General features: G+C 40.3%; 1 protein-coding gene across 1 annotated transcript; it reads right to left on the bottom strand.

The window, feature by feature from the left end:
- Positions 1-891: 891 nt before the first annotated feature.
- On the bottom strand, positions 892-12,371 carry LOC310964234 (protein c-ets-2-A-like; the record flags this gene model as incomplete). Its single annotated transcript, XM_083937292.1, has 8 exons — positions 892-1,107; positions 2,783-2,901; positions 2,992-3,216; positions 5,496-5,690; positions 8,620-8,823; positions 8,915-9,034; positions 10,776-10,831; positions 12,358-12,371. The coding sequence occupies 8 exons, from the start codon at positions 12,369-12,371 to the stop codon at positions 892-894; spliced, it is 1,149 nt and encodes a 382-aa protein (XP_083793418.1).
- Positions 12,372-13,573: the final 1,202 nt, after the last annotated feature.

Genomic DNA, 13,573 nt, shown 5'->3' with positions numbered 1-13,573 from the left:
CAGGGCTACCGCTGCAGAATGTATAATGGAAAAAATAGCATGCATGGACTTTGTTGGTCATTTGTTGATGTTAGCAGACTCCATTTCTAAGCTAACATTAGCTAATGTTGCACACTGTTGACTAAAGAGAGACAACTGACTAGGGAGCATGCAAAACATAACATCCTTTTGATTTTCCTGGAAAATGTGTCCTTAGCACCCCTTAACATAAATGTCCACAGGCTGTTACAGCCAACTGGGAAAGCTGGGGAAAATCACATTTTTTAAGGTACGTTACAAGCCGTTGGTCATTGGGGTCAATTAATACTAGCCTGGAAATCCCAACCCACATCTATCTTGACGTAGGGTCTGGGCACAATAAATGGACCTTCCCAACTCAAGGGGCGGCACCAACGCATGCACTACCTTTAAGTTTACATGTTTACCTTCACTACTGTAAATGGGCTAACACATAAAAAACAATAGTCTTTTAGGAGCACTCATGCAAACGTGTAGGTCTGTTCATGGATTCTGCAGGTTACTTTTTGAAATAAAAGGTTACCATATGTATAGTATATTGATAAACCAAACTATTCAATCTATTCACAGAGTAATAAATAATGGAAATGACTTTGCTGTGAGTTTTATTGTTGCACAGTCATTACAGTCAAGATAAAGTGCTACATTTCTCCCATTAATGCTCAGAACCTTTATTAGCAGACAACCGCAGCACACACACACACACACACACACACACACACACACACACACACACACACACACACACACACACACACACACACACACACACACACACACACACACACACACACACACACACTACCCTCTGAGCTTCTGAGTTCAGTTTTAATAGATAGGAAACGTAATGGACTGAAGTATAGTTTGTTGAGGTCATGAGTGAGTCTTGTTACTGATATCCAACATGGCATGCAGCTCCCCAGGCTCATATCCCAGCAGGCCTTGCAGGTTGCAGACAAAGCGGTAGACGTAGCGTTTGCCGGCCGTCTTGCGGATGATGTTTTTGTCGTAGTAGTATCGTAGACCGCGACTTAGCTTTTCATAGTTCATCTTGGGTTTGTTCTTCCTCTTACCCCACAGCAGGGCCACCTGGAGACAGAGCTACACCTTAACTCCAGAGCTCATAAGCAGACCTCATTACTTTGACGGCAAATAATAATGATGATGAACAATATAACGTGGCAATTTTAATGTTTGAGCATTGTTAAATGATAACACAAGTCACTAGAGTCACAGAGAATTAGATGGATTTATTGATTTTACAACATTAAAAACCACAAACTTGTAAAGCTAGCCCATTAACTAATTAGGCTTGATCATAGATTAAAAAAAATGGAGGGGCAGCAGGACTTTTAAACAGCACTAAAGTTCCTCACTAAAGTGTCTTTTAAAACCTCTTCACAAAGCTGCTGAGACCAACTTTTGCTAAAGAACTGGGAGAAGACTGAAGCTCAGAGAAAGGGTGGAGTTGACCCCGTTGCCTGTTCACTTTGCAGATAGCACTTATTTTTTTTCTAAGTTCTATGTAGTATTCACCTTTTGGTTCACCTCATGCATAGAGAAATTTAAAATAGATGAGTATGGTGTGAAAAAAGAGTTAAGTCATGCACACATCTGTTGCCCATGTAGCAGCTTCTTTTCCTAGTATGGCCTTTTTTCTTACTCTGCCTCTATTTTTCCCTACCCTGTTTCTGATTGGCTTACCCAGATATTCTTGCCCTAACCTTAAACAATTCTACTCCTCATGCCTAAACCTAACCAATTAAACCAATGAAGGCACCAAGTCATGCCTTCCTCCTAAAAATTAAAAGACAATTTTGTATGGTCGTCACTGTTGGGTGACAAGAAAGTGGCTCTTTGCTGCTGTTTCCTGTCTGTTGTGTATAATAAAAAACTTGAAAAACAGGCAAAAAAAATAATTTTGATTTAATAAAAAAAAGTCACACTACGTCATAGGTTTGTCATAGTACGACCTTTGTTGTGTGAAAGCACTCAGCTAACTCTACATCTCGTCTCTCACAATATACATCACCAGCGATTCTTTTTATCAACCAGCAAGCGAAAGAACGAGCAAAACCCTTTGTTTGAATAACAATACAAAATACACACACACATCACTTACGGATCTTTGGGGTGAGTAGTCCTTCTAACTAGTCTACAAATTTTTACACCCTAATGCCTTGACTTTCTTTTCTTGCAAAAAAAATGTGTAACTCATGGCACAATTCACACAGGTAAACATCAGCTGCAGACCAGTCCAGTGTCTGTGCAGATAATTATCAGCCTCTCACATGTCTGACAGCTCGTTAACAATTAGCAGGTATCCATGTTGGAAGAGCCGTACTGATCAGACTACAATAACCACGGTGATAGAGAGAGGTGCAAACAACTAATGAAAGGAAGGACAGAATAGGGGGGATAACTTCAAAATACAAAAAAAGAAGTGATACTTTTTTAAAAGCTCACGATCATTAAAGTTTTCTAACCTGTTGAGGTGATTACGAGGCAGATTACTGACAGCAGACATTTAAGGATCGTTTGTGATTGTTTGATTTGACTCTCTTGACAACTAACTTTTTTACTGATTTCGGAGCTTCTTTTAATGCTAAAACATTTTGTTATACTATTGGACCTAAATGGAGGACACTATTTTTTAAAAGTTACTTCTAACATGGCAAGTTAGGAGATACTTTTAATATTAAGATGTTTGTGAATATGGTACCTGGTGTTTAATGTCCCCTTTGCTGAAACCTACAGGCCTTACCTCATCAGGGTCCGTCAACTTGAACTCCCACCCATCTCCTGTCCAGCTTATACATGACTGACAGCTGCGGTCTGTGAGAAGCTCCAGCAGAAACTGCCACAGCTGAATGGGACCACTTCCTATTGAAACATAGTGGGAAGAATAGATTGAGACCTGCTGCACAGATTTACAACTGATGAATCCATATGAGCTACAAAAACTTCACTCACCAGTGTAACCAGCGAGGATAGCTGCTGGTATCACAGCTCTGCCCAGATCTGTTTTGTTGCCTACATACTCTTTAAAGCTCCTGTGTGTGTGTGGTAAAGTGAAGACATCTTCAGACATGGTCTCTTCCATCACTGGCTCTATGTTCTGGAGTGGAGCAGTCCAAGACAAAGAGGCCACAATGTCAGAGTCATCACTGTGAGTGACCTCCACTTCCGAATCTGTCTCTGCAAGTCCAGGGCAGGAGAAGCACAGGAGAAAAGGCAGCTTAATTAGGATGGAGGATGGAGGACTCTCAGGTGATGATGCAAAACCCCTTCTGGTGGTCATATTGGTGGCAACAGCATAACCTGACTCTGCCAGATGGATTGATTCGCATGATTGTCATTTTCTCAGCATATCCATCTGGGAACTCTGGTGCGAAAATACTGAGTGCTGTAAGATAAACCATCTGTCTATCACCAACCTATGGTTCAAATCAACCAGTGGTGATTGCTCTAAGACTGCAAGCTCAGCTTCCCCAAAAATGTCACAAAAGAAAATGGTGAAATATGTACTGCTGTGTGTACATCTCATTGACTAAATACGCAAGAAAGCCTTCATCTTTAGTTCAGAATCAGCTCCTTATCACAGGTAACTGGAGCAACTTCCTTCTCATTCATCCCCACAGCTCCACAGCTCCTTACACAGTCGGACGCTCAGCTGGGAAGTGTAGAGCGGGTTGTTCCACTGCAGCCAAACTAGACGCTCATTGGATAAATGCTGGGCGTTGTCCCGCCCATCAGACGCTCAGCGTCTCTGGGGGTCTATGGGGCAGTGGGCTGGTCCGGATGCTCGGCTTCTGCATGATGATTGGATCAGCTGATTGGTAGCTAAATGAGCAAATCAGCGTTCTTGAAGAATAAACATCCAGCGGAGCATTTTCATTCAAGTTTTTCATTCCATTGTTCTGAACTGATTCGGAGACTGTACCGATCCCCAGAGACTTTGTCTTTGTTAAAAACAACTAGCGTTGTGTTTGGAGACTCTGTTCTGTCACTCTGAGGTTTCTTCTCCCAATGAGCAGTGGCAGCTGTGGAGCTTCTCCCCCCGTCACGATCACTCACACTCACACTCACAGGCGGTCACACTTCACAGTAGCCTGGCGCAGCAGCTCCAGCTGGGCCAAGGCCGTTTAAGCAGCCTAGCTCTGCTGCCCATTGAGAGAACACTGGTCAAGTCCCTGGAAAAGACGCCTAGTTGGTACGACAAGGTCACAGATCATTTTCTTGAGAAGGAACGAAGGGAAGAATTTACAAATAAATAAACAAACACATTTATGATGATGGCCGGAAAAATGAGCTTCCCCTCCTCGAAAGCCCAGCAGCTGCCACTGAAATCAACCAATTGGATCAACGAAGCGTATGACGTACTAACAGCGTGGAGGCAAAGCTCAGAAGGTAAACATGTGGGTAAAGGATATTATTCGTTTGTGTAACGTGAATTTACAGATCAAAGGCCCAATTTCAGGAGCCCGGTCCATATTCAACAGAAGGATCCAGAGAACAAAGAGTTAGTGAGCAGATTGCTCCATAGCTGCTCATCTCATCTGTGGAAGCCTCCATGTTGTTTACACTGAACAGTCTCTTCTCGTTTCATCACTCAAAACCACCTCAAAACCAACGCTGATTGATTCGGTCGCTTGGCAAAGTTTGCTCCAAATTTTCTCCGTTGTACGTTACCAGACTGATCTGAGAGTAAAATACAATGGAGCTCAGAGATCAGGATGGACTCACAGGACTATGCCATTCCTGCCATAGACCAAATTTGAGGAATTATACAACTTTCAGGGCTAAAAAAAAACCCACACCTGATAGGGCTAATATTATATCATATTATATATATTTTTTCTTTTAGCTCTGTGCTGGTCTCTACCAACTCAAACTATGTCTCTTTAGCTGCTAACGTTGTTCACCAGCAGGTCTCTATCTACTGTATTTCTGTTTGATGCTGAGCAGGTAGAGGACAGAATTATTGGAGGTTTTTCCGCCGAAAACAGCTGCCTACTGCTGGAAATGGGGACAGAAATGTGTGGGCCAAAACAATGAGCTAAAAGAGGCTTCAAACAACTCACTTGTTTCACATTACACATTGACATTTGATCCATTGTTGACATTATTGATTAAAGCATCTTCAAACATTAATGGGGATTATTTAGAATCATTTTAAGGCAGAATTGTTTTGGTAGGAAGTAGTTCCAATAAAACTGCTGTGGCTGAGGTAAATGCAATTTTGCTTTTGACCAGCACACACAGGGAGGAACATCTTAAACTATCTGCATGGCAAATATGACAGGAGGTAATTGAGTTCTGATTCAGGTGACCACAGAAAGAACATTTTTTTTAAAGGCTCATCGTTAAACATGAGTCCAGACAGGTTCAGGACTAGAGTAGTAGAACATACAGTAAGCACCACTGTATTAACTTGCTGTCATACATAAGGTTAAAAGTCTAAAGTTAGTTTTCACCTCTGCTCCCTTCTCTTTCACGTAGCAGAGCAGCAGAGCCCATGTTCCTGCTGGGATCTTCAGTTTTGATGTGATAGTAGTCCTGATGCTGTACAGTCACAGGGTGCAGGGTGTGAAGGTCTGTCCTCTCAACGGGATGATACTGAACGTGGTAATGTTTGTCTGAATGCTCTTGAACACAGGTGGAGTAGTTTTCTGAGGAAAGAGATCATTGTAACTAAACAGAATGTTATTATAACAAGTAACAGTGTTTTGATAGTTTCATGTAATGATTGTGGTGGTAAATATGGCAATTACAATAGCCCAATGTTGAAGGAGACATTATTACCTCTGTTGTTTGGAAACTGGCAGTAAGATGGTATTGTGCATGTGGATAATGAAGAACTGCAGTCATATTCATTTTCTGGAGAATCAAGTTTAAACACCAGAAAAATATTGTGTTATTATTCAATGATCACTGTCAAAGAAAGAGGAAGTCAACACACATGTAGGCCTATATACGGTATCTACATTACTGTTAACATATATACTGGGCATAGGGATAGACTATGTCACATATTGAACAGGGCCTACAATAATGGTGCATACAATACTAAACTATACAAGTTATAGATTTTTACAAATTCAAATATTTATTCATCATGTTTAATGTTAAATATACATGTGGAAGGCACAGTGGACCCGTGAGATAGTACCTTACCTACTGTATAGGCCAGTTAGTCTATCATCAATGTTGTGTAAATTAAAATGTTGTTTTTTGTTTTTTTTCCAAAATTGCCAATTTATCTTGGTTACTAATATGTTCGATTCATATTAATGTATAATTTCTGACACGTTTTAATATAAATATATGAATGTGACATGTTTCTTATATATAAGTACACATCATCTTTTGATCGTGCCAAACAAACATGTCATACAGTGCATCCGGAAATTCACAGTGTTTCACTTCTTCCACATTTTATTGCGTAACAGCCTTATTCCAAATTGTATTAAATTAATCTCTGTCTGCAAAATTCTACACATAATGCCCCATTATGACCACGTGAAATAAGTTTTCTTGAGAGTTTTGAAAATGTATTCAAATTAAAAAAACAAAGAAATCACATTTACATAAGTATTCACAGCCTTTGCTTAATACTTTGTAGAACCACCTTTGGCAGCCTCAAGTCTTTTTGAATATGATGCCACAAGCTTGGTACACCTCTCTATAGGCAGTTTTGCCCACTCTTCTTTGCAGTACCTCTCAAGCTCTATCAGGTTGGATGGGAGACGTCTGTGCACAGCCATTTTCAGATCTCTCCAGAGATGTTCAATGGGATTCAAGTCTGGGCTCTGGCTGGGCCACTCCAGGACATTCACAGAGTGGTCCTGAAGCCACTTCTTTGAGATCTTGGCTGTGTGCTTGGGGTCGTTGTCCTGGTGAAAAATGAACCGTCGCCCTAGTCTGAGGTCAAGAGCACTCTGGAGCAGGTTTTCATCCAGGATGTCTCTGTACATTGCTGCATTCATCTCTCCCTCTATCCTTACTAGTCTGCCAGTTCCTGCTGCTGAAAAACCTCCCCAAAGCATGATGCTGCCACCCCCATGCTTGACTGTAGGGATGGTATTGGCCTCGTGATGAGCAGTGCCTGGTTTCCTCCAAACATGACGCCTGGCATTCACACCCAAGAGTTCAATCTTTGTCTCATCAGACCAGATCATTTTGTTTCTCATGGTATGAGAGTCCTTCAGGTGCCTTTTGGCAAATTCCAGATGAACTGCCTTGTGCCTTTTACTAAGGTGTGGCTTTCGCCTGGCCACTCTGCCATACAGGCCTGATTGGTGGATTGCTGCAGAGATGGTTGTTCTTCTGTAAGGTTCTCCTCTCTCCACGGAGGAACGCTGGAGCTCTGACAGAGTGACCATCGGGTTCTTGGTCACTTCCCTGACCAACGCCCTTCTCCCCCGATTGCTCAATTTAGACGGCTGGCCAGCTCTAGGAAGAGTCCTGGTGGTTCCAAACTTCTTCCATTTACGAATGATGGAGGCCACTGTGCTCATTGGGACATTCAAAGCAGCAGATATTTTTCTGTATCCTTCCCCAGATTTGTACCTCGAGACAATTTTGTCTCTGAGGTCTACAGACAATTCCTTTGACTTCATGCTTGGTGTTTGCGCTCTGACATGCAGTCAACTGTGGGACCTTATATAGACAGGTGTGTGCCTTTCCAAATCATGATCATGAAGGATGATCAGTGGAAACAGGATGCACCTGAGCTCAATTTTGAGCTTCATGTTAAAGACTGTGAATACTCACGTAAATGTGATTTCTTTGTTTTTTAATTTGAATACATTTTCAAAACTCTCAAGAAAACTTATTTCACGTGGTCATAATGGGGCATTATGTGTAGAATTTTGAGGACAGAGATTAATTTAATACAATTTGGAATAAGGCTGTAACGTAATAAAAAGTGGAAAAACTGAAACACTGTGAATACTTTCCGGATGCACTCTATGTACAATGAAATGTTTTAATGTTTAACATTTTAACATAAGCCCCATCATTAGAAAGATCTGTATGGGAGCTCCAGATGGACTGAAAACTATAGATTTCCTGTCTCCAGGGTTGAGGTTCCCTGTGCTGCTGTCCATCATTGTTTAAATGCACACAGTAAACTCTTCTAAGACTGCATTTGAATATGGCTGTTTTTAAATTAAGTATAACTGAAAGAAAACTATGAGCAGTATGGACTATAGCTCAGTGGAATTGTGGCTCAAAATCATTCCATGGTCATTTTTTGCACTTGCATACATCAAATAAGCCATCGAGACATTTTTTTTGTGTTAACTGAGAAATCCAGGAGAGTTGCTAACAGCCGGACGTGGCTAACACGGATTAGCTCGGGGCAGTACTGTGAATCAAATAAAATAAAATCAGCAAAGTGCTTTACATTAAAATAAAATAAACCAAACCCCCTTGACATCCTAACTCCTTCAATCGTGTAGCACACACACACACACTACACGGATACAAAAAGTCTTGATGGCTTATTTGATGTATATAAGTGCCAAAAAAGACCCTGGGGTGATTTTTAAGGTGCAAAGCTATTGCAGGGCATTTCTGTTTGAAAACTGCCTTTACCTCTCCTCATGGTCTCCAGATGCTCCCACAGGATCTCTCCTGCGATGCAGTCAGACATGAGGCCTAGGAAAGCCTCTCTTTCCAGGCCACACAGTTCACTGCCCTGCAGGCCTCTCAGGTCTGAACCCAGGCAGTGGAGACCAAACTCAGCCTGGCACCAGTCCAGCCAGTAGTTCACCTCCCATTCAGACCACAAGGTAGGATCTGCACATACGCAAATATGGATCAATCTACAGCTCTGAATGTACTGCAGAAGCTCCTGTACTGAGATGTTGACCTGTGACTCAGGCTGTACCCTGTGGGAAGAGATGGTTGATTCTCTCCTGGGCAAATCCAGTGAAACTGGCCTTCACCGCCTGGCTGAGGACCTCCTTACTGGTCGGGGTAAGAGGAGGGACCTCCAGGGTATCCAGCTCTGGGACAACGATACAACAGAAGGACCCAACATGGAACAGCTCATTTCATTTCCACACCATAAACTAATTAGACCAAAATAAGACAATATTTTTCATATGTTTACAACTATAACTCCTGTTTTCTCATCGAGTGTTATTCTTTTTGATTTGATATTTCTCAGTGATCAGCAGGCTCACAATGATGGCATGAATAGTTTCTTATTTACTATGTATTACATAAACCGATGGAGATCCATTCACGCCCATTGTATTTCTAAGTCATCAATATCATTTTATAGAACCAGACAAATATAGAAATGTTCACAATTATACACTGATTAACTCTGCATTCATAATGATGACATATACAGTTTGAGTTATACAGTATACCATAATAGTCACAAGGGCTATATGTGGTGAATTTTCAAAATGAAGCATATTTTGTCGACATTATAGATTCAGAAGTCGTACTGAACAGATAAATGCAACTAAATAGGAAAGAAAAAATGAAATAAGGATTCAATGATTTTCTAAACATGCTCTGCCAAACGGTTGAATTGTCCTTTTTATGGTGAAAGTTTCATTAAAATTGACATTTATGACAAATATTTGTCATAAGGAATTTTAAGAAACTTCTTATCATTCATTGTTGATAATGTCATTAAGTTATATATATGATGAAATAATTTAAGTATGAATGTATTATTTTTTTGTCTAAAAACAAGCGTGACCAGAATGTTGAATTATCATTTATTCACTGGTGTTAATCATTTATATATAAATATTTATCAGCATGATTTATCCCCATTACGGAAATGTTAACTGTAATTGCAGCCATAGAATAATAATATGTGGAAATAATACTAGTACTGGTAATACTAATTCCATGGTGACAAATTGACATTTTTTAGGGGGGTAAATTGAAGTGACAATAAGAGTGTGAGATATAAACATAGTGTATATAGAAGTTAGATAAGAGAATTGAAATATTTCAAATTGAAATATGTTGACATACTTGCATACAGTATCACTACAGGCATAACAGTACATATACCATCTCAACCATTTAATAAAGGGCCTATATTTTAAAAAACACTGGGTTCTCATTCAAGAAGAGAGAACTGTTGATTGTGTTATTACTGCCCAAAGGAAATGACAAAAATGCAAAGGAAAAAATACATTGCTTTTTTTTTTTCTTTTGTCGGAGGACATTAAAGAGTTAAAGTCAAGCCAATTTATTTATTTAGAAATATATCTTCACTCTTCAGGACAACTGACCCAATTACATCCAATGATGAAGGCCAGGAAATGAGGCTGAAAGCTCTGGAGAGATTTAGTCATTTCCAAAGTCAGGAATGATCGGTAGTGAGTTTGGAACATATTTATATAGAGCTTTATGTGCATAAACAGGTAATAAAAGGCTACTAACACAATATAAAGATGTGGCTGTGTAGAATCACATATCAATACATATGATTAAAGCCATAAACCATTATCTGTTTATACAACACATGCTTCAGAGCAGAAGCTATTTGTTCTCCAATCCATGAATAAACTCTTAACATATCCTTCAAACTCATCGTGTTCAAAGAGCATCAAGTGTTTACAGTTCATATTGTAAATACTCAAACAGGTGGTTATGGTAAGTTGTCATAGTATCCAGGTCCACATTTAGCAGAGAATATGACAAATCACAACAATCAAGACTGAATTTGAACTCCTCCTGATGCTGACTGAAGAGCGATGAAATCATTGTCTTACCGTAGGTACTGCACTCCATCCCAGTGGGTAAGGAAGTGGGGATCATGTGGGGGTAACTGAGAGCACAAAGGGGGAATGGGGCTTTAATATGATGGACAGGAGAGGAGGAGGGGACGTGTTGTGATGGACAACTGTCACTCATGGATGTGGGAGGGGCAGGAGGAACAGGTCTGAGGCCAGGTCACAAACTACCATTTTACACACGGGGGAGTAGCAAAATAGTATGCTAGGACACTGAAACAGTTATTTTAGAAAAGATTAACTCCAGGTCTACATAATATACTTTTGGAGCTTTCAGCTACATCTCATGACCTTCATCAGCGGGTTTGTAAGTTGTCATTATGTAAAGGTTGAATCTGTAGAATGAGAAGAACACTGCCATCTAGTGTCTCAAGATCGTAGTTGCAACAACAGAAAATAACTCCAGCAGTGGGGTTGCTAGGTTGGTCAGACCCGGCCCAGTAGCTACAGGAGCTCAGTCTGTTTGAACCCATCCCCTCCAGCAAATCACACCATAAAAAACAGTATGGCAGAGGATTTTGACAGTTAGTGTTAGCATTAGCCGTTCCAGCTAAGTAAAGATGAAACTGATGTTAGCGATCAAGGAGAAGCGTAGCCATGTGGGCGTGCGTTTGAATGGCGTTTCTCTCCTTTCTCTCAGTCCATGGAGTGAATGCTCGGCCTATATTGACTCTGGTTGTTGCCCGTCTCCGCTCACTCAGCTGCTGGGACAAATAACACCCCCTTCACTGAGGCTCTGAAGCAGCTGCAGGATTGGCAAACTCCATTTAAACCCAGTGCCAGCCTACAGTAGCTGCACCCAACAACAGGCAACCAGCAACAGAAGAAAGTCACTGTCAAACATTTTAAAATATCAATTCAGTCTAAATATATATTTTTATGGATAAGCAATACTTTCATTCTGTACCCCTCAAAACGCCCCGTGGATGCATTATTTATTTTTTTATATATAGCTTTTTTAAGGATTCTACATATTCAACTTTGAATGCTCTTGAAGAAATGTGGCCCTTGAGTTAAGACGTTTTTGTCAAAACAGTAAAGAAGATGGAAAGTTAAATAACATTAACTTTCCATAGGCCTTCATTTACTAACTTTTTCTTGGTTTACATAACATAGTGTTGTTCTATTCACAAGTAGATCCAGACTGTATGATACACCTGTCACAGACAGTGACAGTATCTAACAGTATCTGCATATATGTTTTCCATTACGCGCCCATATGAAAACCCTTTTTACAGAATGCATAAAGAAGAAAACCATGCTTGGGTTGATTTAGAAATGATCCCACATCGCTAATTCATTTATTCTTTCTTTAAATTGTCAGCAATTGACTGAGAAATGGTTATGTTTTCAATTTTTTCTTTATTTGCTCTGTTCATTTCTAAAAATGGTTGAAAACGTACAGGGCTCCTCGAGCACTAGTCCTGATTTCAGGAATATCCACTGGAAAAATTTCCTCCCTCACAAATCATTTCTTGCTTTAACCTCTGAATACATTGTATGCATGATAATGTTAAATATTCTTTATTAAAGTTATTCAAGAAAGCAGCCTTCTGAGTACCTTTGCAGAGTCATGTCGGTGCAAAAGTTGTGCACAATCCACAGAGAAAAGGTCTATTTTCATTCCAGGTAAGAAATTCACTACATCGGCTGCTACATGGTAATGAGTGAATGAACTCAAAAGTCTCACAATAATCACAGGCCCTGAGAATAGCCTCACTGTTTCCTCTCACCCTCTGATGTAAAACCAACTGAACTGAACTCAGACGTGCCTGTTTGGTGGCTTTAAAAAGAGCAAGTTTGACCAGATTTATCAGCTTGCCTTTGCACTATATGTCAATTAGCTAAATCAGAAAACATAACGTTTCCTTTTATGCATTCTGGGCCTTAGAAGAGAGACAGTATGCTATATGCCTTTGATCTGAGGCAATGATTGCAAAATGAGCTCTGTATATTTCCATTAGGCTATAAAAAACACAATCTAGGACCTGTATCGCCCTCTGCTGGCAGTCAGGAGAAAGTGGTGCAGTACACATTTACTGTTACATTCATGTTCAGTGCTCTCAGGTTACTTTTCCTGGACCTCATCTCTCAGCCAACAATGATATTTACCTGAGCATGCGCTTCATGGGCCAGTACCATCAGTCTGAATGTCTCCCGGACGTCTTGAGGAGAGTGTGAAGAAGCTTTGTAAAGTTTAGAGCAGTGATTCCCAAACAGGGGTACTTGTAAGGCAGGGGGTAGGCTACTTCTGTCACCAAAGGGTACATGGAAAGAGTCCCTCAACATATGTGTAAAAAGGATATAATGATTTGGATTTGATTAAAATAATGTAGACTGGCGATCTACACAACATTTCGACATTAAGTCAACTGTAACAACTGAACACTAGGGCTGTGCTCAGAATATCAATATAGCGCGACATACGTCTTGCTGATAAACGTATTGAGACCGATGCTACTGTCTCAAGTATTGCGATACCTATCGTATCATGAGGTCATAGGTAATACCCAGCCCTACTGAACACTACATTTCGCAGTTTTTAAAGTGTATAGTTTAAATGGCTGACGTTAGCTAAAAGTAATGAATAAATGGCTATTACCGTTAGCTTAAAGTATAAACCGTTTAAATTAGCTTAAAGTACTGGATAAGAGAGCTTAGCTATGTTCCCCGGGTCCTATGTTCCCTGCTTTTCCTAAAACAGGGTCCTATGTTCCCTGCTTTTCCTAAAAAAAAGGGTCCTATGTTCCCCGCTTTAACTAAAACAAGGTCCTATG

The sequence above is a fragment of the Echiichthys vipera genome (assembly GCF_963691815.1).
Source record: "Echiichthys vipera genome assembly, chromosome: 22".
NCBI lineage: Eukaryota > Metazoa > Chordata > Actinopteri > Perciformes > Trachinidae > Echiichthys > Echiichthys vipera.
The sequence above is the reverse complement of the archived record's forward strand: the minus strand, read 5'-3'. Positions and strand labels throughout refer to the sequence as shown.